This window comes from Andrographis paniculata, unplaced genomic scaffold (assembly GCF_009805555.1).
Source record: "Andrographis paniculata isolate CXL003 unplaced genomic scaffold, ASM980555v1 Contig65END, whole genome shotgun sequence".
Lineage (NCBI taxonomy): Eukaryota > Viridiplantae > Streptophyta > Magnoliopsida > Lamiales > Acanthaceae > Andrographis > Andrographis paniculata.
In genome coordinates this window covers 121,635-149,404 of record NW_026137601.1, presented here as the reverse complement: position 1 = coordinate 149,404, position 27,770 = coordinate 121,635, and the positions used below count along the sequence as shown (strand labels likewise).

General features: G+C 32.5%; 4 protein-coding genes across 5 annotated transcripts; 2 read left to right on the top strand and 2 right to left on the bottom strand.

Annotated features, from left to right (window-relative positions):
• The first annotated feature begins 570 nt into the window (after positions 1 to 570).
• On the top strand, positions 571 to 5,853 carry LOC127262626 (monosaccharide-sensing protein 2-like). 2 transcript variants are annotated; one of them, XM_051291402.1, is made up of 5 exons: positions 571 to 1,626; positions 2,573 to 3,139; positions 3,453 to 4,312; positions 4,405 to 4,592; positions 5,168 to 5,853. In XM_051291402.1, the coding sequence occupies exons 1-5, from the start codon at positions 1,548 to 1,550 to the stop codon at positions 5,622 to 5,624; spliced, it is 2,151 nt and encodes a 716-aa protein (XP_051147359.1). In that variant the 5' UTR covers positions 571 to 1,547; the 3' UTR covers positions 5,625 to 5,853. The 2 variants fall into 2 exon arrangements, with proteins under 2 accessions (XP_051147359.1, XP_051147360.1); XM_051291403.1 differs by lacking the exon at positions 571 to 1,626 and having other exon boundaries at positions 2,833 to 2,941; positions 3,053 to 3,139; positions 5,168 to 5,848.
• A 648-nt stretch (positions 5,854 to 6,501) lies between these two features.
• LOC127262627 (protein STRICTOSIDINE SYNTHASE-LIKE 5-like) lies at positions 6,502 to 8,717 on the bottom strand. Its single transcript, XM_051291404.1, has 4 exons — positions 8,306 to 8,717; positions 7,590 to 7,897; positions 7,367 to 7,499; positions 6,502 to 6,781 (listed from the first exon to the last, which is right to left on the bottom strand). The coding sequence occupies exons 1-4, from the start codon at positions 8,699 to 8,701 to the stop codon at positions 6,506 to 6,508; spliced, it is 1,113 nt and encodes a 370-aa protein (XP_051147361.1). The 5' UTR covers positions 8,702 to 8,717; the 3' UTR covers positions 6,502 to 6,505.
• Positions 8,718 to 9,233: 516 nt separating this feature from the next.
• LOC127262594 (protein STRICTOSIDINE SYNTHASE-LIKE 5-like) lies at positions 9,234 to 13,280 on the bottom strand. The gene is made up of 4 exons (XM_051291350.1): positions 12,804 to 13,280; positions 10,641 to 10,948; positions 10,389 to 10,521; positions 9,234 to 9,857 (listed from the first exon to the last, which is right to left on the bottom strand). The coding sequence occupies exons 1-4, from the start codon at positions 13,185 to 13,187 to the stop codon at positions 9,573 to 9,575; spliced, it is 1,110 nt and encodes a 369-aa protein (XP_051147307.1). The 5' UTR covers positions 13,188 to 13,280; the 3' UTR covers positions 9,234 to 9,572.
• A 2,913-nt stretch (positions 13,281 to 16,193) lies between these two features.
• On the top strand, positions 16,194 to 17,652 carry LOC127262457 (uncharacterized). Its single transcript, XM_051291146.1, has one exon. The coding sequence runs from the start codon at positions 16,677 to 16,679 to the stop codon at positions 17,562 to 17,564; it is 888 nt and encodes a 295-aa protein (XP_051147103.1). The 5' UTR covers positions 16,194 to 16,676; the 3' UTR covers positions 17,565 to 17,652.
• Positions 17,653 to 27,770: the final 10,118 nt, after the last annotated feature.

Genomic DNA, 27,770 nt, shown 5'->3' with positions numbered 1-27,770 from the left:
GCGCAAGTTTTTTTTTGTTTTGTTAGATGCGTTTAGATTTGAGATCAGATTTTAAATTAATAAAACTGATTTAGATTATATTTGAAGTATGGCCTTCAAATTCATTGTTGTAGTATTGTTAGATTTGGAGACAGTATCGTGTATGTACAATTTAGCATTGGTGGGATCCATATCAAATGCTTATATATATATATATATATATATATATATTTATATTTTTTTATGATATTTTGAATTTAAAAAATAAATAATAGTAATAATACTACAATTAATAATATGGAAGTATACATATATATGTATATATTTGGAGTAAAGATTTGTATATGTACATATGGGACAAAAATCCGGTCCCTCCATTAATATTATGCCATCTTTTTTTATAATTTAGGCATTATTAATTTTTATTTAAAAAAAAATACTATGTTAGTAATAACTTATACTATTTCCGGTAAAAAAATGTGTTTGTTTTTGTTGGATATATATAAAGATTAAAAAACTAAATACTATTAAAATAAATATTATGTAGCACTATTTAAAAAAAATAAAATTGGAAAATATAATTATTTCATAATGTATGCGTGATAAGTTATTATATATTTATAGTAGGAGATAAATTTAAATGTGTAAATATCTGTATTTGATCTATAAAAATGATGAATAATGCGAGAAAATCATAAAATCAGTACCAGTTAATTTCAAGAAGTCTTCACGTACAACCTGTGATACACCACAGCCATAGAAATTAAAGGCAGCGTCCACACTTTCTAAACTAAACAATAATAATAATAATAATAATAATAATAATAATAATAATAATAATAATAATCAACCATAATTATAGATAAATAAATTGTAATGACAACAAAAACTATCGCTTTCTGTGACTCGATCCGACATTAATGTAATAATAACCATTGTCAACAAGCCTGCCATTTACTCTAAAAACAACAAGAAAGGAAGAAAACGCCAAAGAATCTTCACAGATCCAATCAATTTTGAATTAATCAATCAATAAATCAAAGAACCAATCATCTCACCACGTTGCTTCTCTTATTTAAAACTGAATCTGATCTAAAACCCCATTATAGTTATTTCTTCATTCATTCATTCATACCTTTTAGGTTTCATATCCAAAACCCCAATTAATCCTTTCCTTCACTCACGTTCTTGCCAGCAGGTCGACTTTCTGTCTCTCTCACCCATCCCATTTATTACAAAATCAATCTTTAATTTGGTATTATATGTATGTACAACTCGCCAATGTTTAAGTTTAGCTTTTTGTTTGGGTAATCAGTTAGTGGAATCCCATGTTGTTTCTTTGCTGGAGAATCGATTTTCAGTTCGAGATGGGTTTCTGAGATTTCTTTGGTTTTTTTTGTCGTTGATGTATATCTTCACATTCCAAATCTCCATTGCTGATATATATATATATATATATATACATTCTTGATGAGCATCAGTGAGTATTATTATTAATTCATATATATATATATATATCTGAGTTTGATTGTAAGAAAGATCTCAGTCGATTAATCCAACGATCGACAATGAAGGGAGCTGTGCTGGTTGCAATTGCTGCCGCCATTGGCAACTTATTGCAAGGATGGGATAATGCTACCATAGCTGGTAATACTGATTTTTCTTTTTTTTATTCCTCACTTATTCATTAGATATGTTTTTGAGTTCCTTCTAATCCAGATATGTTTGGAAGTTTTGAAAATTTTGAGAATTGATATTTAAGTATATGTTTTTAAATATATCTTTGATGAAATAAGTGATTTGAAAATATACAGAAATAGAGTCTGATATTTGATTTGATCTTGTTAGATGTGATGTTCATATAATCATAAGTTCTAGTTGTAATATTCTAAATTTAAATATAAATTAAAATACTTCTTCCATTTTATTGAAAGGTTACCATTTTTTATTTTCGTCCGTCCCAAAACAAGGTTACTATTTTTTAATTTAGTAATTATACTACCTCCTTAAGATAATAAATATTTTTTTTTATCGGAAACATAATAAATACCATTTCAACTTAGAATATATTACACAAATGACATTATTTTTATATTACGCCTATTAGGTATTCTTGTCTTTTTTACTATAACCTAATATAATACTAATATTAAAAAATCTACTTATAAAAGACAAACGCTACTCTTCAAACGGGACGGAGTAGTATTTAATTATTAATGAAAGTGTTTTAATATTTTTATTGTTATAATTGAAAAAGAAATCAATATATTTTTGTAAAAGTTAATAGTATTTTGATAGTTGTATATAAATTATTTTATAAAAATGATAAAAAAATGTAATGTAGACTGTGGGAGTATATTTTAGATATAATTTTTTTTTTCAAAGCTATTATTTGATTATGACTTCAGGATCAAGAGTCCAATCCGACACACGGCCTTTCGGAAATACTAGGGATGTGTTATTTTGAGTTTTTATTTGATTTTTTACTATTCAAGTTAGTTTTAAAAACTTAATCAAGAATAAGAAGAAAAAGAACACAACATTATTTGCAAGTAAGAAAATATGAACTGATCAAAATTGCTCTTAACTTCAGGATCCGTCCTATACATCAAGAAGGAATTCGATTTACAGAGTCAGCCCACCATCGAAGGCCTGATCGTCGCCGCCTCGCTTATCGGCGCGACCGTGATCACGACATTTTCAGGATCGGTCTGCGACTGGCTCGGCCGGCGCCCGATGCTAATCGTCTCATCCATCTTATACTTCCTAAGTGGACTGGTAATGCTGTGGGCACCAAATGTGTATGTCCTCCTTCTTGCAAGGCTCTTGGATGGATTCGGGATTGGCCTCGCCGTAACGCTTGTGCCTGTCTACATATCGGAGACGGCACCGCCTGAAATCAGAGGCCTTCTCAATACCCTGCCTCAGTTCACGGGCTCTGCCGGCATGTTTTTGGCCTATTGTATGGTTTTCGGGATGTCTTTGATGGATTCGCCGAGCTGGAGGCTAATGCTCGGCGTTCTCTCAATTCCTTCGATGGTTTATTTCTTGTTGGCTGTTTTTTTCTTACCAGAGTCTCCTAGATGGCTTGTTAGTAAAGGGAGGATGAAAGAAGCCAAGAAAGTTCTACAAAAGATTCGCGGCCGCGAAGATGTTTCGGGTAAAATGTTGTTAGTTAATTTTCAAGATTAACAACGAGATAGGAAACTTGCGCGATGATTTATTTCCCTTTTTTTTTTTCACACAGTCTAGGATCGAACCCCAGATCTTACCGATGCTGGGATCCAACCACTAGATTTACAAAAACATAATATATTTGTAACAGAATTCTATCTCTAAAGTTCAAGCAGCTAACATACTAATTCTGTCTCTAATATCATTAGTAACTCTAATATCATTAGTAACGGAAAAAGTAGATTTAAGAACGAAAAAAAATACTATTTTCTCTGACTTTGTTTGTGTTCTTGTGACAGCTGAAATGGCGTTGTTGCTCGAGGGTTTGGATGTTGGAGGCGAGACATCGATCGAGGAGTACATAATTGGGCCCGATAACGACGCGATGGGCCACCGCGATCATGCGGTAGACAAGGATCGAATCAAGTTATACGGCACCGAGGAAGGACAATCTTGGATAGCGAAACCGGTTAGGGGACCGAGCATGCTAAGTATGGCCTCCCGGCACGGGAGCATGCTAATGGATCCGATGGTGACTCTCTTCGGAAGCGTTCACGAGAAGCTTCCGGAGACGGGAAGCATGAGGAGCATGCTCTTCTCGAACTTCGGCAGCATGTTTAACGTAGCCGCGGATCATGCACGAAACGAGCAATGGGACGAGGAAAGCCTCCAACGGGAAGGCGACGACGTGTCCGATGGCTCGGGTGCTGAATCCGACGACAATCTTCGTAGCCCTTTGATCACTCGTCAGGACACAAATGCGGAAAAAGACGGTGGTCATGTTGTCCCCGGCGAACAAGTTAGTATGGGAATCGGAGGCGGTTGGCAATTGGCGTACCGGAAAGATGAAATGAGCTCGAGCGGCCTTAAGAGGATCTACTTGCACGAGGAGGGCGTGGGCGGCGCAGGATCGAGACACGGCTCCGTTCTTTCGATTCCCGGAGGTGATGCTCCGATCGATAGCGATTTTGTCCATGCGGCCGCGCTCGTTAACCGCTCCGTTCTTCGTGTGGACGACCTCGTTGATCACGAATCCATCGGTAAGGCTACGGATAAGCAACTCGAATCCGTGGCGAAGGGCCCGAGCTGGAGGGATCTTTTCGAACCCGGAGTTAGACATGCTCTTGTTGTAGGCGTTGGGATTCAGATTCTCCAACAGGTATTGCGACGATTATACTCGCTACGATTGCGCTGTCTGTGGTTCTCGACGATACACATTCATGTATATACGTGTATATGTTTTCAACGCAGTTTTCGGGGATCAACGGCGTTCTGTACTACACTCCTCAAATATTGGAACAAGCCGGAGTCGGAGTTCTCCTGTCGAATTTGGGCATCGGTTCCGACTCTGCGTCGTTTCTTATCAGCAGTCTTACGACGTTGTTGATGCTTCCAAGCATCGGCGTCGCAATGCGGCTCATGGATGTTGCCGGTAGACGGTAAACCCGACTCTGGATTATTATATAACACCTATCTCACTTAAAAGTTTAAATTAATGAGAAAGTAAGTTCAAATTGATGAGAAAATATTTATTAATTATATAGTGCTTCCGTCCGGCTATAAGAGTTTCATTTATCTTTTGCGTCATTGTATTTAATATTAAAATATTTATCTATTTTGTATAATTTTTTCACAAAAGTCTATTATAAGATACTAATATAAATATTTTGTCATTTTCTCTTGATTTGTACTGTGTTTTTATATAATTTTTAATATTTAAAGATCAATAGACAAAAAATATATGGGACCTTAGAGCCGGAAGTATATAGTATTATATATAGTCTTTAGACCTCAGCTAAATTAGTAGGAAATGCTTAGATAATTACATACTTTCTCTATGAAGTACACATATTTTTATTGTGAGTTCAATTAAAAAGTAATCATTTAATTAAATATCTCTTTTTCTTTTTTTTCCACAAATATTTCTATCTTACCATCACATTATTATTTAAAGACAAAATTATTTTTACACTACTTTTAACTACTCACTATTATTAAAATGCTATTATTTCAGGTGGCTGTTGTTGTCGACATTGCCGGTTCTATTGGCGTCACTCGTGCTTCTAGTGCTCGGCAATGTCGTCGATTTGGGATCGGTGGCGCACGCAATTATCTCGACGGTGAGCGTAATCGTGTACTTCTGCTGTTTCGTGATGGGGTTCGGGCCGATCCCGAACATCCTCTGTTCGGAGATCTTCCCGACTCGGGTGCGCGGGCTATGCATCGCGATATGCGCTCTGACATTCTGGATCGGAGACATCATTGTGACGTATACGCTGCCGGTGATGCTGAACTCGATCGGGCTCGGCGGCGTATTCTCAATATACGCAGTTGTGTGCACGGTGGCTTGGTTCTTCGTGTTCGCAAAGGTGCCGGAGACGAAGGGGATGCCGCTGGAGGTGATCACGGAGTTCTTTGCTGTGGGCGCTGGTGCAGGTGCACCAGCAAAGCACACTACTGCAGAGAACTAACTGTAGAGGCTGAGACAGGCCAAAAGGGAAAGGAAAGGGTCCCCTGTTTTGTTTTGTTTTTTTTTTTTTTTACAAAACGTTTTTTTTTTTTTTTTTGTTTTGATCGGATATTACAAGACGTTGTTGATCGAAGATTTATTGTGTTTTGTGGATGTTTATTGTTCGTGTCTTCGGTTAATTGACTTTGTTCTTTATTTATTTTATTTTTTTAATAACGTGATATTCGCAATCGTTATTCGAAAGTGTAAAATAAATCGGACCCAATTCTTTGATTGTTCTCACTTGTGATTTTTATTTTTCAAAAAATATTTTATTAAAAAAACACAGTATATAAATAATATGTTGTATTTATGTAGTTGAGTTTAGTAAGTTAATTATATTATTATTATTATTATTATTATTATTATTATTATATTATGTGATTAGTATTGTCGTTAGTTTTAAAAGTTCGTTTGAATTTTATAATTATAAATAATAAATTTATTTTTATTCAAATTTAATAAAATAAAATATTTAAAACTTAATAAGTTTTATATAATACAAGTAAATAAAAAGTCCTATTATTTTATTTATAATTAATAAAATTAATTTTATAAAAAAATAGAGGTACAAAAGATTATAAGTAGCTTTTAGATTATGTAATATGTTAAATTATTTTTCTTATATATAAGTTAAGTACATTAATTACGAGAATATGTTAAATCACATTCACAGACAAAAAAGAATATAAATATTGAAATTTCTGAAAAGTAAAGTATATCACGATAACATAATATTAATTAAGGAAGAACACACCAATAATATTTAACGAGCACAAAAATAATTTCAAAAGTAGATCGAAATGTTGACATACATTATAATTTAGAAAGGTGCTGAGTTGATCACGGTGCTAGAGTTGCTGGATATCGACTTATATTGAGAGTAACAATATATGGAAACACTGTGGATCCGAGGTATATATTATCGCCAATTTGAATCCCCGTGGAGACGTGATATAGCTTCGGGTCGTAATAGTGCGCAACTGGCTTCCCGTTCAAATCCACCACAAAAACTCCGGCATTCTTCTCAAGGGTGGGTCGTATTTTGTATTTCTCCATCGTCCCGTACAATTGCCGCATCCACGGGTTTCTCTGTGCCACTCGCCACAATTTCGCGTCCTACTCCACAAATAATCGATGCACATATATATGTTTTCAACCCGACCCAATATGATGAACAATAATCTAAAAGTTAAAGAGTATCTTTACATATAGTTTGAAAATGTTTTGGAGTTTTAGATTACTTTGAAAGCAATAAAAATGGGAATATAATACCATATTCATTTTTATTAATAATTTATATAATCCTCGTCAAATTATTAATGTAATATCACATTTATATCTATTTATGAGATATAAGAAGTATATGTATTTGAATTAATGAATTGAGATTACTTTTTTACTCAATTCGTTCTACCTATATTGTCTTAAAAGAATTTTTTTTAAATAATCGATTAAAAAAAGAATATCACATTAGCATGTGAGTTTTGTATAAGATAGAATAACGTAGAACATTTTTTAAATTAAAGTTGTCAAGAATGAAATGTAGGATAATATTAAATACTAAATAAATATAAAAGTGAACATAATTAGAAATATTATATATATATATACACACATTTTGAATTTTTAAAAAAATAAGTTTTAATGAATAATGCCATAACAATCTTGAAACCATAAGTAAACAGAACCTTAACTACGTACCGAGCCTAATGCGATCCAATAATGGCCTTTGCCGTCGTACTTAATGTTGTCCGGAAGTCCCGGCAAGTTCTCGACAAATATTTCGACAGTTCCTTTCTTCGAACCTTCGATGTAATACCTTTTGCAGCGACACCTGCAACCTCATCGATCGATCCATTGGCTAATATTCTATTTTGAAATAAATTAATTTGTTTAGAAAATTAAGCTAAGGTTTGGGGCTGACATGGGAGATTCGCAGAAAATAAGGTGAGTTTTGTCCGAAGAGAGAACAACCCCATTTGGGAAATAGAGATTGTCCAACAGAACTGTTGTCTGTTTGGTTGCTGGATCATATCTCAAGAATCTTCCATTTGGTGTGCCTTCGAAGATGTCGAGAAGGTAGTCATGAAGATCGTATTTGGAAGAAGCATCCGTGAAGAAAATTGTGCCGTGGGGACCTGTAGCCGCGTCGTCAATTAATTTGAATTTGAGACCTTCAGCCTCGTCTGTGAGCAATTGTATGACGCCATCTTTGCTGATATTTAGAAGACCCTGCAAAGATTGAGAAGCATCTTGTGATAAATGAGCTGAATTGAGTCGAGATTTTTATGTTTAAGATTGGCATATTAAGGATTTAAAGTAAATGCACTCTTATAGTAAACAATTTATACCTCACAATTTTATTATTTTTATTTTAATAAATAATACTCTTTTGTATAGAAAGTACTGAGCAAAACATATTTTGTCAGTGTTAGTATATTAATATAAAAAACAATGGTATTTAGGTAATAATTATAATTAAAAATAAAAATAATTTTATAACAATACGATTATTATCAAAAATAAACTATTGTTTTAAATATGACAAAAATGATAAAACAATACTATTGATTAACAAAACCTAGATAATTTTATTGAACAGACAAAGTATATGATTTTGCGAAACAAAGACATGCAAACCTTATAAGCGTCGGCGACGATGACCTCACCGTGCAGGCCATGAGCAATCCCTTGCGGCCTGCCGCCGGTGTTGACCCATTTCTTCACCGCCGGAGAATGGCCGACACCGAGACTGATGCGGCTGACCCACCCATCTTCGCCGCCGGTGTATATAGCGCCTGTCTTCCTTTCCCAAGCGATGTCCTCCGGCGCCGCCAACTCGCCGTCGCCGAGCTTTTCAGATCCCAGCAGCATGTGCGCGTTCTGTCTGGGTGCGACCAACGGCGGTCCGATCCGGACCAATTCGTCGTCCGGGTACGCAGCCGCATCGAAGGCGTCGATACGGTGGACGAACACGGCGGCGAGCACCGGAAATACTGCAATAATGACGCCGGAAGACCGCCGGATTCTCGCCATTGTTCAACTTGTTTAGTTTTACAGATGCGATGGAATAGAATAGTGAAATAGCCATACAGTTCTTATAATAAGTGTTATCAGAGAAGGTGAGAGCTTTCAAGTTGGACAGTTGGTTACTGATATAATAATACTAATTAATATTACTAATGCAGCAGACTAATTAAAGCACATGTTACTAAGTACATATATTAGTCCGGAAGAATCGGATAGTGTAGAGGTGAATTCGTAACTGTAAGGTCATAGATTCAAATTTTCGATGCCTCTAAAATTTATCTGTCGAACATATATTATAGTACTTTTAAATATACTTTAAGTTATTCAAAACTCTAGTAGAGTATTCGTGGTTTTAGTTAGTAGTATATCAATTTAGTTTGTTCACAAGGCATATTAGGTTAGATCTTGGACAATTTGTTAAATAAATCGTGTTAATAATAATTTTGGCATACTCCTTTTTAGTGACTTGGTTCCTTTTCGCAAAATATTCTAGTCGCGGAAACTTTTTTTATATACAAAATAATTACGTCTCGATAATGCTTCCGAGAAACGACTTATTGTTCTAAAAAGTAAAACAGCTATATTTCTAAGGTAAGAACAACAAAAGACAATCCGAATAATGCAGAAAGAACACGGCCGTGTCCTCTAAGAACATTGCCAGTGCTCATCACAAACAAGAACAACCTAACTGCGCGATCTCTTAAAATCTATCTTCAATAACATGTTCTGTATTCAACCCAGACAGCATTTCAAAGGGAAAAACACGGCCATGTTGTATTTATTTCTACCAAATGAAAGCAAAACAACGGAGTTTTATGATCCTCGTCGAGTCCTATGATACACTAACATTTCCTTTCCTAGATTGATTTCTGGTTGATCATGCAGCTACAGCTACTGGAGTTGCCGGATATCGACTCACGTTTAGGCTAATGATGTATGGAAACACTATCGATCCAAGATATACATTGTCACCGATCTGAATCCCCGTGGAGATGTAATATAGCTTCGGATCGTAATAGTGTGCAACTGGTTTGCCATCCAAATCCACCACGAAAACACCGCCATTGTTCTCTAGAATCGGTCGAATTTTGTACTTCTCCATCATCCCGTAGACTTTTCGCATCCACGTATATCTCTGCGCCAATCGCCAGAATTTCGCTTCCTGTTACATTGTTTCACAAACGACATCGAATAAAACTCAAGAAAAGATATATTTTTTTATCAGAAGGAAAACGTAACCAGCAATTTGTTGCCGAAGGGTCTTCCGTGATAATAACAAATAGTCACGAAAAATCCATTCCCAAATATAATTCTGCAACATTTTTTTGACAATTCATTAAATTTGTCGCGAAACTATATATGTTTTGCGACAAATAATTCCGCAGCAATATTAGATTTTTCCGGTAGTGATAGAAGTTTTTTTTAGAAGGCAAAATTGCTCCACCTGTAATTTAAAAAGTCCGCACATTTTCTCCTCGTGATTTAAAAAACATCGTATAAGTTCTTTTTGGAGGATTCTATGTAAGGTTTCGAGAATGCTAGAAAACGTCGTGCAATTTTTAAAGAATTTTGTAAAATATTTTCTAAGATAAAGAGAGAGTTTCATGGGATTTTAAAAAAAAAGAAGAATAATATAAACTTTTCAAATAATGCAATCCAATAATGCCCATACAAAAATCAAAACACTTATTACCGAGGCTAATGCAATCCAATAATGCCCTTTGCCGTCGTATCTTATGTTGTCGGGTAGCCCGGGCAAGTTCTCAACAAATGTTTCGGCACTTCCTTTCTTCGGACCTTCTATGTAATACTTCTTGCAGCGACACCTAATATTCGAAACTACGTAAGAAGAAGTAAATTTTCGAAGCGAATTGTCTCGATGAGAGTAACATTATCTCATTCAAATTAAAGATAACTCAAGCATAAAGAAACTTCAAGAGCTCACATGCCGGTTTCGCAGAAAATAAGGTAGGCATTGTCGGGAGAGAGCGCAACCCCGTTCGCGAAATAGAGATTGTCCAAAAGGAGTGTCGTTTGTTTCGTGGATGGATCATAGCTCAAGAATCTGCCATGGGGTCTACCTTCGGACAAGTCGAGAACGCTGTCTCGGACATTGTATTTGTAAGAAGCATCGGTGAAGAAGAGGGTGCCGTCGGGGCCGACAACTACGGCATCCGTTAATTTGAACTTCAGGCCATCGGCCTCATCTGTCAGCAATTCGATCACTCCTTCTTTGCTTATGTTTAGGAGTCCCTGAAGTCACAACTCAGCCAAAGACACTTTAGATACAAAAACATCATCAAACTAAAAACCAAAATTGCAAAAAATAAAAAAATAAAAAAAAAAAAAAAGTCAGCACGATATATACTAATATAATATAAATACAATATATGAACTGACAGAAGAAAGTATATTGTTAGAACATACTGTTAAATTATAATTAGATAAGTATATTAGGTTTGATATTTTTTATTTTTTTTATTATAAATATATTTATTTAGTATTTTAATTTTAAAAATATATATTATGTTAAGTGAAGAGGCGTATTAAGCCAATATATATGTATATAATTGAAATTGAGATCAAACAAAATTGGAGCCGTACAAGTACAAATAAACCAGCCCCTTCTAAGAAATAAATAGACACAGGGCCATTAGAAAATTCAAACCATGACATCAAATAAAGGATTATATCAAAATTTATTTTATACTCCCTCCGTCCCACATATCATGCCTACGTTCTCGTTTCTGTCCGTCTCATATTTTATGTCACTTTTAAAAAAAATAATAATAATAATTACACACTTTAATCTATTTTAAATTTTTTAATTTATTTTTTTAAAATTTTAATTAAATTAATTAATTATCTTAATCTTAAAATTATTTATATTATAAGATAATTATTTTGACTAATATATTTTTAATTATCTACTAATTGTGGCAAACAAGACCCAGTATATGAGATGGAGGGACCAATATCTAAAAATAACCACTATTTTCTGTTCCAATTATCATATTTAGTATTTACATTTTAATTATTAAAAAAATAAAACAACTATTTTCGGACTCTTGTTCAAAGGCAAAGTTAGAAGACAAAAATCATAACACTACAGAATGAATTAAAAAAAAAAACTGCAGATTCACATGGCCAAAATAAATAATACTAGGAAGTCAGTCAAAGGAGCAATTTATTAAATATTTTTTTCTTTTTATAAAAAAATAAATTTTCAAATCAATCGTGAGAAATAATTATAATATTAGGGTGTGTTTGTTTGGGAGGTTTGGATTTTGAATTGGGATGTGAATAGTAAAAATTTTGAATTTGAATAGTTGTATGATGTGATATAAATAGGTGTCGATGTGATGTTTTGAATGTAAAATTAATTTTTAGTATAATATAAAAAATGAAAAATATGTGTTTGATTTGATGTTTTGGGGGAAAAATTATATGAATATTGTAAATCCAATCCAATCTCCCAAACAAACACACTCTTTAGGGCTGGCAAAGGATCGGGTTCAGGTCCGGATTAGCTTAAACGGGTTACAAAACCCTTGACCTGAACTTGACCCATTTAATTAAATGGGTTGATATTTGCAACCTTTTATTAATCGGGTCAACGTGAATCTGATTCATATAACCCGTTTAAATCTAAAATTTTTAAATTTTAATTTAAAATTACAATTTATACTAACAAAATTTTTAAATGCATAATATATATATTAAAGCAAAAAATTATTTATTCTGAAACCGATATCCAAGAATTGAATTAACAAATGCTACATAATAGTAGACAATACAATCTTTTATTTTTTATTGTTTATTTTTATAAAATTTGCCATAAATATTGAATTGTATTGATAAAATTTAAAAAATATATTTAAATTTAAAATAATATTAATTAACCAGGTTAGACGGGTTATTTGCAGGTCGAAAATATAGACCTTAACCTAACCCATTTAATTAAATGAGTTAAACAGATTTAACCCAATTATTAATTGGGTCGAAAATCTCAATCCAAACCCAACTATTTCAGGTCAGGTTCAGGTTCAGGTCGAGTTAATTTTTGCCCGCCCCAGCACCCTTATTAAATTTATCTGAACAAGATGACCTTATCGGCGTCGGCGACGATGACTTCGCCGTGAAGCCCATGAGCAATCCCGAGCGGCCTGCCGCCGGTGTTGACCCACTTCGTCGCCGCGCCTCCGGCCGTGACGCGGCTGAGCCACCCATCTTCGCCGCCGGTGTATATATCGCCGGTGTTGGGGTCCAGAGCGATGTCCTCCGGCGCGTGCACCTCACCGTGGGCGATCTTTTCAGATCCCAGCAGCATACGCGCGTTTTGTTTGGGGGCGACCAGCGGCGGTCCAATCCGGTCCAGTTCCTCGACCGGGTAGGGGACCGGGTCGAAGGTCTCGAGTTGGTAGACCACCACGGCGGCGAGCACCGGCAGTAGTGAGATGACGGCGGCGGATGGCCATCGGAATATCGCCATGGTTTACTTACTGCTTCGGTTTTGACAATAGAATAGTGAATATTTATGATTCTTGTTCTTGTTCAATGTAGAGGAGCCATTTCAACTTTCAACTTGGAGAGGTTGCTTTTAATTTTATTTAATAAATAAAATAAATTATAATACACAGATACTTTCCATCTCATTTGATACTATTTATTTTTAAGAAAAATATTAAATTAAATAATTTCTTTGTCCCATTGAAAAATTATTATTTTTTATTTTTGTCCGTCCAAAAATAAAGTTATCTACCTATTTAAAATAATAAATATCCTTTCGATCAACTTATCATATATTACACAAATATCATTACTTTTATATTATATTATACTAATTGGGATATTTTTGTCTTTTTTACTACACTCCAATAAAATACTAATATTCAAAAGAAAACGAATATCACTCTTCAAATGGATCGAAAGGAATACATTTTTTCTAGCACAAAATATTAAATTAAATACTAATTTTTTATTTTTTCTAAATTTTCAAGTTTAAAAAAATCTATGTCTAAACAAACCTGTAGTCAGTTATTGTAATTTAATAAATAAAATGAATTTATACAAATTGTCGGACCACCTAATTAATAAATTTAATTATGGTGTGTTTGTTTGGGAGATTGGATTAGATTTCCACTATTTATTCTATTTTTTTCTCTTAAAAAATATCAAATAAAACATCTATTTTTTATTTTTTATATTATACTAAAAATCAATTTTACATTCAAAACATCACATCAACATCTATTTATATCACATCATACAACTATTCAAATTCAAAATTTTTATTATTCAAATCTCAACTCAAAATTCAAACTCAGATGCAAAGATAGCTTGACAATTAATTACAAGATCCGAAAAGCAAATTAAATAGGATAGCCAGAGAAGTTCAGAAACCATTGACCGGACAGATATACGTTGATGAACTCATTTGCAATCGAATCATATCAGTAATTAAATCATTTCTAAATTATAATAAACATTAATGAATTTTATGTTAGCCCAATGAAAAAAGAAAGGTAAAAACACAAAAGAATATGTCCTATTTTTCTTCAACTATTGCAGTAAGTTTTTTTTTTTTAATAATTTTTTGTGAGTTAAAATTGTCAAGCAATGAATATTATAGAGAATATAAAAGATAAATGATCAAGGTGAAAATCGTGTAAGCCTAGACTAATCAGTCGGCCCTATTTATTGGGCCAAAATATATGTATATATGTATGTATGTATGTTGGGTTCTTTGTTTGATTGTTCTTTTAGACCCATTAGTGGGTTGTTAACTTTTAGAGGTTTGATTGTTCTTTTGGACCCATTAGTGGGTTATTAACTTTTTGGAAAATAGTTTTGTAAAAAGTTTTTACCTGTTGGATCGGTTAAAAAGTTAATTTAAATATTTGGTAAATTAATTTTTTGAAAGAGTTTTTTGAACCTAAAAAGTTAATTTCTGAAAAACTGATTTATCCAACGTTTTGAAAGTGACTTTTTTATTTTAATATTGATTATTTTTTATTTATCCTTAAAACTTAATTATTTATTATATATATAAATATATTTTTATAGCAGTATTTATTAATTATGTTTAATATATCCAATTTATTAAATTATATTTTTACTTTTGTAAATTAAAAATAATTACTATTATTAATTATTACATATAAATTATTTTATTTGTAAAATATATAAAATTTTAAAACTAAATCAAATAAAAAAAACAAAAATTATTAATTTATTTATATATATTAAAATAATAATTAACATAATAGAAATATATATACACGAAAGATTTATATTTTATATTTAACATAATTTCAATAAAAAAATTATTATTATTTAGTAAAAATAATTTTCGAAATCTAATTAATAAAAATAAAGATAAATATTTTATAATATTTTTATAATTTTCAATAATTAATAAAAAAAATTCATAAATTTTAAATTAAAATGAACAAAATTAAATATTTTAAAAAATAACATATCAATGTCCTTAATAGTCATTTTATGTATAAACAACTAATGTCAAACCGTTGTTTTACCAAACACTTTAATACAAACCGCTAATTGAATCAGCTAACAGCAAATCAACCGTTAATTAAATCAGTTAACAGCTAAAAATTATCAACTAATTGTCCAACGCACCCTTATTTTTTTATTTTTTATTTTTTATTTTTTTAAAAAAAAGGTAATGGACTTCTTGATGGGACTAATGATTCTACAACTAGATAACAAGCCAAATATTGATGATGAATTCTTTTCCATTTCTTTTTGTCAAATTATTATATCGGAAATTAATTAATTTTATAATTTTATCGTTAATTAACATGACACATCGTTTTGACGATCATTCGATTAACTTCGTTCTTTGGTAATGACAGATTGGTAACTACCATCATATGTATATCCATGTTAGGATGTGTTTGTTTGTGGGTTTGGGGTTTTAAACAGTTGTTTGATGTGATATAAATAAATATTCATACGATATTTTGAATGTAAAATAAATTGTAATATAATATAAAAAAAATGAAAATTACTTAAATTGATATTTTTGGAGAAAAAGAAAATTTGAATGGTAAAAAACATGTGAAAATTTAAAAAAAAAAATACTCTATTCGTCCCATAAATATAATTTTAATTGTGTAATAAAAAAAATATGGATAATTTTATAGTAACATGATTATATATAAAAATAATACTATTGTTTTAGAACAAACAAAAATAAGAAACAAACACTATTGTAATTGGGACGGAGGAGAACAACCTTACTTTCTTTTAATGGACATGGAGGGTTTTAAAGTATTTTCATAATAAAATAATAATAATAATGCATAGTTTATGTAAGGATAAAATGAGATGGTAAATCTAATAAGGATGCCAAAATGCAAGTTGGACCGTCGGATCATGTCCCTATCAAATCCAACCGTGGTGCTCTATCAACTCCTCCCAGATCCTTTATTCCAGGAAATCTTTCTACACATGAACCAGACCAGACCCTCCCCCCCCACAATTAATTGGACGATCCATCACAAAAAGAACCTCCTAAATTTCTTGTTTTCTTAGATCTATATCATCTATATTTTTCTAAATTTTATATTTCTCAGATCTATATTTATATATCTTCACACTTACTTTGTCAAAAGAAACAATGAAAGTTTGATCCTTTCCAACCCTAAACCCCAATCGCCACAGCAACTTTCCACTCCCTTTTTTATGTAATTCCACTATTGCATACATACATACATATATATATATATGTATTCATTCTTGGGTTTCTTGATCAAAACCCACAACGAAAACGCGTAAGAGAGAATTTACGATTGATCATCAAGAATTCAGATTCTATCTCATCTCCTTCGACATAAACGGCGTCGTTTTGCTCTATACTATGTGTGTTGTACTTCTGTCTTAACGAATTGTAAGATCCGATCCCATCCGATCAGATCATAAATCCTCAGTCAGTCTGCAAAACCCTACTAAATCAATGGGGAAAACGAACGGCCGAGATTGGGCGCAGATCTACGCAATCTACGGCGTGGATGATTGGCAGACTCCATTGTTCCTCTTCGTCCATGGCGTCGTCTTCTCCGCTCTGTCCCTCGCCTTCCTTATCTACTTCGAGCCCATTTGCTTCTTTCTGCAGGGTTTCTTACCCGGCCCGGGCTCCGCCCGCTTCGCGGCCGGCTTCACCGGCTCCGTCACGGCCATATCCGCCGTGTGCCTCTTCTTCGCCGCCGCTAACTTCTTCTTCTCCGCCGTCTCCCTGCACTGGGAAATGTCGCAGCGGATTGTATCCCTGGTCCCGGACTGGTCCTCCGTCAGGCACGCCCTGGACCTCGGCTGCGGCCGCGGCATCCTCCTCAACGCCGTCGCACTGCAGCTGAAGAAATCGGGATCGTCGGGTCGGGTCGTGGGTCTGAACCCGGACCGAAATCGGAAGAGGTCGGTTAGCCCGACCCGAACTTTGAGAACCGCCGGTCTGGAGGGCGTCCAGGAGTACGTCACGTGCCGCACGGGTGACCCGAGGGCGCTGCCGTTCGGCGACGGCTCGTTTGACGTGGTGGTGTCGGCGGCGTTCGTTCACACGGTGGGGAAGGAGTTCGGGCAGAAGACGGCGGCGGCGGCGGCGGAGCGGATGCGGGTGGTGGGGGAGGCGGTGAGGGTGCTGAAGGCGGGAGGGGTGGGAGTGGTGTGGGACGTGGTGCACTCGGCGGAGTACGTGCAGAGACTGGCGGAGCTGAGGATGGAGGAGATAAGAGTGTCGGAGCGGGTGACGGCGTTCATGGCCGGCAGCCACATCGTTTCCTTCCGTAAGCCACGTCAGCAATTCCAGGGCCCCGGAGAAGTCAGACTTGATTGGAGATTCAGCTAACCTATTAATTATTATTATTATTATTATTATTATTATTATATTTTTGTTTCTTTAATTTTGGTTTCAATTTTTTATTATAAATTTTTCAGTTTTTCTAAAATTACACTACTTACAGACTGGGAATATACTACTTAAGAGTGAAAAGGAAATAACATATACTTGAAATATACATAAAATTGGAAAACACAAAAAGAAAAACTATTGCATTTGTAAAAAAAACTTTTATCCCCGTTTATTTTTTAAACAAAATAAACATATAGGGCTAAAAACAATATCCAAAAAGATAAAAATAAAAATAAAATTTTAATTTGTTATTTTTTAAGTATTTTTTTAGATAAATAGTGAAAAAAAAAATCACAACCAAACACAATCAAAGATTCTTTATTTTCTTTTGATTTGAGTTTTATGAATATTATATTATAATGATAATTGATAGTATTTTTATATATGAAAGATTTTGCTCTTGATATGTAAATTAATATGACACTATTGATCTAAATAAATATAAATTTGAAACTATTTATAATAATATATATAATAGATTTATACTTATTAAAAACAAAATTAATGTGTTCGGATGATAAAAAATAAGAATAAATAAATATATTTAGGATGTGTTTAGTATAAATAATTTATAGAAGATAATTTTATTTATCCTAATTATATATCTAATCACATTTTTTTCTTTTAAAATAAAAACTCTTTATTATATTTGTTACTACTAATCCAAGATCCAATAGGCTATATTCTCTCGAAATCAAATTAACATCGAAGAAAACTTAAAGAAAACTTTGATTTATTACGGAAGCAACAGTTCAAACTCAGTTTACCCTAATATCAAACCAACCGACATCAATCACACATCCAAGACCCAACTACAAACGACACGCCACGGAAACGCAACAAACACACAAACCCGAACCCTTATCTACGGAAACACAATCGATTTCAAGCCTATCACACCGCGAACAGCATATACATCGCGAGACACACATAAAGGCACAAATCGATTAAACCAAACCGTAGAAACACCGAGGGAAGAGGCGCGCATCAACGGGGAAGAGGAACTCCCAACTCGCCGGACAGATTCACCGGAGAAGGCAGACGCGATGACGAAGGAATCGCCTAGGGCATGAGAGAAGAATCGCGAGAAGGTTCTGTTATGTATCGTATGTTCTGGAATGAAGTGTGAACCGGTTCAATGGATCAGCCTATATATATAGGACAGAACAGACCAGCGGTCCAGACCGGTTCAAACCGGTCCAGCCCGGATCAAAGCCAGGCAGCTTGCGAACCGACGAGTCTCTCAAAAGATTGGGTCGGGTAGTGGGTTGCCGGGTCCGGGCTTCAATTTGGGCGGGTTGGTTGTGTGCATTCTAGGCCTCAATTATCACGGGCCAAAATATATAACAAATCTCCACCTTATTTTGGGCGTGGAAGATTGTTTTCTCGGGTGTCATCACGGTCCGAACTTTCATTGCTTCCTTATATTTTAGTTCATTTTAAAAAACAGTTCATTTTAGCCTATTGTTGAATTACTCTCCTGCACAAAGAAAATTGAAATCAAGTTAGGTTTAAGACAATATGAAAACCTAATATGATACATAATAAAACCTACAGCTACACACAAGTAGCACCGGCTAATCAAATGTATCAAAGCATACAATTTTCACACAAGATACAAACATATCAACTTTCCAAAGCATTGTATCTTCACCAATAGGATTATACTCAAATTCAACAATTAACAAAGCTACTAAACATTGTAATTGTGTCTTACAACAAGAACATGCATCACACAATATACAAACACGAAAAACAGCAAGCTTTCTAGAGCACATATCATTTACAATCAATGATAACAAATCACCACCAAAGCAATCATAATGTTTAGGAACTACATTCAAATTTTCATTCTTAAGTAATGAGTTCATATCTTCTTTTAAAGCTTCAAAACATTGACACTTATACCAAGAATTACTTGTCTCCCTAACAATCATAGGTTCATTCACATGTAAGTCATCAAACATACAACAAGCTAAAGAAGATAACTTCAAATTACCAAACATAGAGAACAATATAGGACTCTTCCTAACTCCATCTCTAACAAATAGGTAATTTTCAATCTCATCTTTCTCATTTAAATCAGTTCCAACATTGCTTTCAATTTCAGAAACTGAATTTTCAAAATTTTCCTTAATATGCTGCCCAGCAGCAACACCAATTTGAAAATCATCAACAAAGATTTCAGTTTCACTGTTTCTATCTAACTCCACCATATTTTGACCACAATTGTCAAAATCAGCAATAACAACATTTTCGTTTAAAGAATCAAAGTGTTGCTCAGCAGCAGTTTTCACACACAAAACAGAATCAGAAATCATATCAGCATTAACTAAAATGTCATAATGCACACAATCTGATTCACAACAAGTATTATCTACATGTATTTCACAAAACTGCACATATTTGTAATCAACAACAACTTTTTGACTTTCAAAAGACTTGCAAAGAAAATCAGTGTTATTCTTTTCAACCTCATAATCAAATTCAACATCAATTTGCACAGTATCAACAGTTAGCACGAATTTCAGATTCAAGATCAATATTAAGAGGTTTATCATCACAAGAACATACTTCTTCACTTACAACATGCATTTCAGCAACAAATTGCACATTCAGTGCACATTCAGAATCAGTATCAGCATTATTTAAATCATCAAAATGCACATTTTCTGATTCACAATCAGTATCAACTGTATTTACATCACAAGACTGCATTTCTTCAAAATTAAATTCATGAATTACAGCAGGCTTAGCACAAAATACAGAAACATTTTTGTCCTCAACATCAACTTTTCTGTTTTTAAAAACAGTTTGTGTTTCAGCAGCAGAACAAACACAAGAATCAATTTCAGAATCCATATCAACAATTTCAGAATTATCAAATTGTATACTTTCAGATTCACTCCTAATCTGCTGTTTGACAGAACAAAAATTAGAATTAAAGTGTTCATTTTCTCCCTCTTCTATCTCAACTTTATCATGCTCCACCTTATTTCGAGTATTATAACAATCAGTGTTTATTTCACTAAAATCAGAAACAACATATTCAAATTCAGATTTTTCTACATTCAAACATGGCATTTCACATTCATTGAATGTCACATTATTTCTAAAAATAGTTTTAAATCCGGGTCTAGAACAAAGCCACAATCTATACCCCATAACACCATAACCTAAGAAAACACAATTTTCAGTTTTCAAATCAAAACCATCATTGCAAACATGTATTAAAGCAGAACACCCAAATACACGAACATTAGAAATGTCGACTCTTCTACCCAACCATTTACTTTCGGGACATACACCTTTAAGGGGGATAGAGGGTGATCTATTTATCAAATATGTTGCTGTAACTACAGCTTCACCCCAAAACATTTCGGGTAAGCCGGATGAAGTCAAAAGATTTCTAACCCTTTCCAAAAGGGTCCAGCTCATCCTCTCGGCCACCCCATTGAATTGGGGTGCCATGGGGACTGTTTTAATCATTTTAATACTATTTTGCACACAAAAGTTATCAAACCAGGTGTTACAAAAGTTTAAACTATTTTCAGTTTGAAGACATTTCATTTTTCTGCCCGTTTCAGTTTCAACTTGAATTTTCCAATTCTTAAAAAACCCAAAAACTTCAGATTTATTTTTCATTAAGAAAACCCAAGTTTTTCTTGAAAAATCATCAACAATGGTTAAAAAATATCTAGAACCACCAAAAGTGGACTCACAAGAGGGACCCCACAAATCACAATATATATATTCCAAGATATATTTAGAGCATTCACGTTTTTCAACATGGGGTAAGGAAAAATGGACTTTAGTTTGTTTATTATCAACACAATTTTCACAATATTGCACAGCTGAAAACATATCATTGCCAAAATATCCAGATTTTTGCAATATTTCTAAACCTCTATTGCTTAAATGACCTAACCTTTTATGCCACAAAAACATTTTATTTTCAGAAATAGAATTAATGGAACAAGCAGGCATAATCATAGGATCAGCTTGGGTCACATAGAAATTATTTTTCCTTTCGGCTTTAAAAACAACTAAAGATCCTTTTATAACTTTCATAAAATCAGGCCCCCATTTACCCTCAAGACCTAATTCGGCTAAGAATGCACAAGACAACATATTACTTGACAATTCTGGAACATGCCTCACATTATTTAATTTCAATACAAAACCAGAATTAAATTTCAAATTTATGCTACCAATTCCAAGCACATTGCACACATGATTATTAGCCATAACAACAGTGCAATTTTCTAACATTTTGTATTCACAGAAAATTGATCTTAATGGAGTCATGTGATAAGAACAAGCCGAATCAATCAACCATTCATTTTCTAACATAGGTAAACAATTAGACCTAACAGCAAATATATCCCCTAACTTTCCCTCAAGAACTGTCATATTGGCTAACACACTTACTTGCTAAATCAGCTTCGGAAAACAGTTTGTTTTGAAAGATTTTTGGAAAAACAGTTTGTTTAAAAAACAAACACAATCAAACCAAAAGCAAACAACCACAGAAAATTGCACACAATAGGCAAGGGATTTAGAATTTACCCTCGAAGCACAGCAACAATTTTTCCTACAAAAAACAACAAGGGAAAATACAGAAAACCTATTTCTCTTTCGAGATAAGGGATTAGCCAATGGGAAAAACAGACCACTTAATATACTCACGGGATATAAAGCACAAGAAAGAATGGTACAAGTACAAAGAGAAAATACAGCAACTCAACTTAACTGATTTTAATAAAAAACAGTTTTGATTTTAACAATTCTCAATCAAACCAGCTATGATTTTCTCAAATTTAACCAAAACAGTGGCGGTTCCAAACAATTTCAAAACCAAGAACAATGGTTGTTTTACAATTCTTAAAAGATTTTAACAAACTTTCAAAATAATTGAAAAATCTTTTAAATCTAAAACCGACCAAAGGCAATACAATCAGAAATAAGGCAAAGCATCAATTGTTCAACAATCTATTTTCACAACCAAGGCTTCACCAAAATAGATTTGACAATTAGGCAAGTAACACACAAATCAGTTACTGCACAACCCAAAAAGAGATAGCAAACAACACAAGTAGAACACAAAACAGTTACTACTTCAAAAATAGAGGGATAAGCTATTCGTTACCCACTCCTAGCTCCGCAACAGTTGTTTGACTGTCTATTAGAATCTTTTCCGATGTCAACCTGTTACACCTTTTAAACTGCGCACTCAATACACAAATTAGTATAGTTTGGATGGCACAATACAGGACTATACTAACCAACAGCCTAATCAACCAAGAATGTCACAGGTAAGACAGACTTCTACAAGAAACACAATTTTCGGTTTCACTTTAAGGCCAATGTGATCACAATTATAGTATTCAAGTTCCAAACACTCAAAGTAACAATCGCACAATTCTCAGATTGTATTTCAAAACTACAGGATTGAACAATTGAAACATCAACCCACTATAATCAATGAATTTGTACAAAACAGATCACAACATATCAAACAGCGCAAGTAACAGTCTTGTTAACACCAATCCAGTTCAAGATTTCGAAAAACAGTGGACTATTGTCAATTTTTCGACAAAACTAGAGAACATAATCAACTCAGATTCAATCCTTTCAACATAACAGAGAACAACTCGCGTTTTCAAGATTTGGGAAAAATACAGTTTCAATCCTTAAAAAAAAAAAAAAAAACAGTTTATAAGGACTTGACTCAAGTTTTCACAAAAAATAGAAAACAAACCACGGTTTCAAGTTTTATCCAAAACAAAAACAAACCGAGATTTCTCAATTTCGAAAGAAACAGTGAGTTAGCCACCTAAAAGCTCTGATACCACTTGTTACTACTAATCCAAGATCCAATAGGCTATATTCTCTCGAAATCAAATTAACATCGAAGAAAACTTAAAGAAAACTTTGATTTATTACGGAAGCAACAGTTCAAACTCAGTTTACCCTAATATCAAACCAACCGACATCAATCACACATCCAAGACCCAACTACAAACGACACGCCACGGAAACGCAACAAACACACAAACCCGAACCCTTATCTACGGAAACACAATCGATTTCAAGCCTATCACACCGCGAACAGCATATACATCGCGAGACACACATAAAGGCACAAATCGATTAAACCAAACCGTAGAAACACCGAGGGAAGAGGCGCGCATCAACGGGGAAGAGGAACTCCCAACTCGCCGGACAGATTCACCGGAGAAGGCAGACGCGATGACGAAGGAATCGCCTAGGGCATGAGAGAAGAATCGCGAGAAGGTTCTGTTATGTATCGTATGTTCTGGAATGAAGTGTGAACCGGTTCAATGGATCAGCCTATATATATAGGACAGAACAGACCAGCGGTCCAGACCGGTTCAAACCGGTCCAGCCCGGATCAAAGCCAGGCAGCTTGCGAACCGACGAGTTTCTCAAAAGATTGGGTCGGGTAGTGGGTTGCCGGGTCCGGGCTTCAATTTGGGCGGGTTGGTTGTGTGCATTCTAGGCCTCAATTATCACGGGCCAAAATATATAACAATATTTAAACTGTAATTATTATATCAATTTTTATTATTATTTTATTCTATCTCATACATAAAATAAATAATCATTTAAATCATTATAAAATAATATAATTTTATCCTTAAAAATAAAAACACTCTTAGACCGACAAAAACTATATTGAAATTTAAGAAATTTATAATATAATTTAATAATTCAAGATTATATTAATATTTCTAATATTATATATATATATATATGTATATTTTTAGGATAGATATTTATGAAGAGCATGTTAGAACATGATCGAGTGTCATCATCACACCAACAACACAATATATTTATAAATCTAATTTGATTTTTTAAGTAATTAATGCCATAAAAAGTGGAATGCCATAAATAAATGACACGTTTCAGCTTGTCTAAAATCATCTTTCGATTATCCTTCCATGCAAATCAATCTTCAATTGCTTTTCACATGGTTCTTCTAGGGTCTTTATTATTATTATTATTATTATTATTTTGTTTTAAATTAAAAACATTGTTATTCAATTTTTATATGTTAAAATATATTTAGAAGCAATATATTATATTTATAATAGTTATTTTATTTAAGAGATTTATAAGATTCTTGTCTTATTTAGATGATTTGTATTTCATTATAAATATGTACGTATTTATATAATTGAAATAGAGAATTTTAATTTCATATTCTAACAGCATAATTTTTAATAAAAATATATTGTTTTATAATAAAATAATATCTTTAAATATAATTAAATAGTAGTATAATCATATCCTTCAAAAGACAATTATTTTAAAAATTAATGCGCCAGACAGTTTATATTAAGACTCAAGAACTTATAATATACCAACCCTGGTATTGATTGATATAATTGGACCGATTTGGATTTGGGCTAGCCCAACTATTGAAGGTTATTTAAATATGTTCTTGCACTTTTTTTTTTTTTTTTTTTTAAAATAATATGGGAATTCGTCGTCGCTATCCGAAATTGCGCATTGGATAAGCCTCGACAGCCGAATCTAATATCCTACAAACTAAGCTCGACAGACAAGTCACGTTAGGTAAACCTGTGTGACAGATGGACTTGGAGACTTGGAGTTTGAACCCATATATTTCAACTCAATGTATTTTATTATTATTATTATTATTATTATTATTATTATTATTATTATTATTATTATTTCGTCATTCCTATTTAAAATATTTATTTTTAATTATAGTAAAATTAATTATATATAAATATTAAAACAATTAATTTTATAAAAAATATTCATTTTATTTGTATTTTTAAGTACAAAAATATTAAAATTATTTTACACATTTTTGTTAATAAATAAAATATTACTACATTTTTTAATTCACAAAAAAAAATAAATGTATATTTTCTATTGAAACGAAGAAAGTAATAATAAATATTTAAATTTAATATTTTTTTTTGAAAAAATTTTAATGCAGTATTTTAAATGCAGTATACTCCCTCTATTCCACTTATCATGTTCACATTGTCGTTTATGTCCGTCTCACATCTCATGTCATTTTTCTTTTTCGGAAAATGATTATATACTTTAATTTCATTTTAAATTTTCTAATTTAATTTTTTTTAATTTTAATTAAATTAATTAGTTATCTTAACCTTAATTTATAATTATTTATATTATAAAATAATTATTTTCTCTAATACATTTTTAATTATCTATTAATTATACCCCTAATAAATTCTCGTGTCTACAGTAACGCGGACAAAATATCCGAGACGGATTGAGTATTATTTTTTAAGTCATATCAAAATATTATTTACACAAAAACTTAAATCAATATTCGTTACAAATTTATTTCAAATAATAAGTAAATAAACAAGGTTTTGGGTATGCTCTAACTTAAGTTGAAGTATACATTTACAAAAACAAAATAGCCTTTTAAGTAACACTTTATACCTACAACAAATATAATATTGGCATGTAATTTCTATTCATCTGTTCGTTAACATAAGAAAAATTTTATATAATAAATAAGATATAAAAATTATATAGTGTACTTTTTATAACACACATTATTATAGGTATTTTTTTTTTTAAAAAAAAAGTAATTAATTATTATTATTTAAGTTACACAATTTTTAATAAAATATATATTTCTTCTTATAAAAGAACACATAGAAATATTAATTAAAATAAAATTTATTTATTAAACCCTCAAAATATACTTTACCTAAATAATAACACACTTGTTGAATCTTCATGGAATCTTATCCTTTTTGTCTTAAGGAAACCTTCAAATCACAGAGCATTCAAGATCATGCATACTTACATACATACAAACAAACCATTTTTTGGACTTTTATGAATAATTCCAACACTTGGTGGCATTTTTTCACGCCTCAAATATTAATTAAGCCAACTCGACTATAGCAGTTTCAAGACATGGCCGGTCCTGATTTTCGAAAGGTCCGAAATGGACCAAAATGAAAAATTCTTCAATATATATGAATGACATTTTTTTTTATAATAAAATATTAATAATTGAATAAAATATTTCTTATGTTGATATTTTTAAACGCAAAAATATTAATCTATCTCGTACCATCCAATTAAATTCTTTTAATATTTGATAAATTTCAAATAAATTATATATATATATGTATGTGTTTTTTCTTATCTTTGATCTTTCTCTTGCGACTCTTGTCCACCTTACATACCCTCTTCTACTTATTATTATTATTATTATTAAATTTGTGGTCACTAAATATTTCCACGCTCATCAAGAATCTACAATAGGTTACTTAAGAATCTCTAGAATTTGCTTTTTTCTTTTTTTTTTTTAATTGATAAGAAATATAAATAATACTCTCTCCGCTCCACATATCATATCCACTTTGTCGTTTCTGTCTGTCCTACATGTCACTTTTATTTTTTGAAAAATAATTACACATTTTAATCTCATGTTAAGTTTTTTAATTTTATTTTTATAAAAAAATGATTACACACTGTATGGATGGAGGTAGTACTATTTAACATTCTAATAAAAATGTGTCTTCCACCAATTTCAAGATTATATTTATAAATGAGTTTTTTGGGTATATTAAGTGATTTTTTTTATTATTAATTTTATAGAATCACAATCAACTGCAAACCAGGCCACGGTCACAAGTACAATCCTTGCACGGACTGAATTCGTACGTATTTATTTTTGAATTTTTTTCAAAAGTCTCATAATAATAAAATTCATTTGAAACTGTGTGAAATTTTCACAACAACTTTCAATATTCACCCAACAATTATTTTTTAATAACTTTTTATAATATTCTATTTTATTTTTATTTTTATCAATCTTTTTTTTTTTTATAACTATTATAGATAAACAATACTAAAATAAAAAAATTGTCTACGTAAAATAGACCCTCTATAATTTAAATAAAAATTTAAAAAATGAGATATAAATCAAACATAAACGGAATAATTTAACTAAAATTGATTGAAAAGAAGAGGATGTGAACACTCTAGATTATCCGCCGCCTTATATTACAACGCAATCCACAAGTTTATCCTGTCCGCGTAAACACAGGTTTTACCAGAGTGTCTACGTAGAGTGCCACGTCATAC

Excerpts from the sequence above, each read along its gene's own strand:
- LOC127262626 (XM_051291402.1), top strand. The coding sequence starts at position 1,548 with ATGAAGGGAGCTGTGCTGGTTGCAATTGCTGCCGCCATTGGCAACTTA. Across the intron at positions 4,313-4,404 it reads GGATTCAGATTCTCCAACAG|TTTTCGGGGATCAACGGCGT; the intron begins GTATTGCGACGA and ends TTTTCAACGCAG. Across the intron at positions 4,593-5,167 it reads ATGGATGTTGCCGGTAGACG|GTGGCTGTTGTTGTCGACAT; the intron begins GTAAACCCGACT and ends CTATTATTTCAG.
- LOC127262457 (XM_051291146.1), top strand. The coding sequence starts at position 16,677 with ATGGGGAAAACGAACGGCCGAGATTGGGCGCAGATCTACGCAATCTAC.
- LOC127262627 (XM_051291404.1), bottom strand. The coding sequence starts at position 8,701 with ATGGCGAGAATCCGGCGGTCTTCCGGCGTCATTATTGCAGTATTTCCG. Across the intron at positions 7,898-8,305 it reads TCGTCGCCGACGCTTATAAG|GGTCTTCTAAATATCAGCAA; the intron begins GTTTGCATGTCT and ends CAATCTTTGCAG. Across the intron at positions 6,782-7,366 it reads ATTGGATCGCATTAGGCTCG|GACGCGAAATTGTGGCGAGT; the intron begins GTACGTAGTTAA and ends TTTGTGGAGTAG.
- LOC127262594 (XM_051291350.1), bottom strand. The coding sequence starts at position 13,187 with ATGGCGATATTCCGATGGCCATCCGCCGCCGTCATCTCACTACTGCCG. Across the intron at positions 10,949-12,803 it reads TCGTCGCCGACGCCGATAAG|GGACTCCTAAACATAAGCAA; the intron begins GTCATCTTGTTC and ends TTGTGACTTCAG. Across the intron at positions 10,522-10,640 it reads ATTTTCTGCGAAACCGGCAT|GTGTCGCTGCAAGAAGTATT; the intron begins GTGAGCTCTTGA and ends TTCGAATATTAG.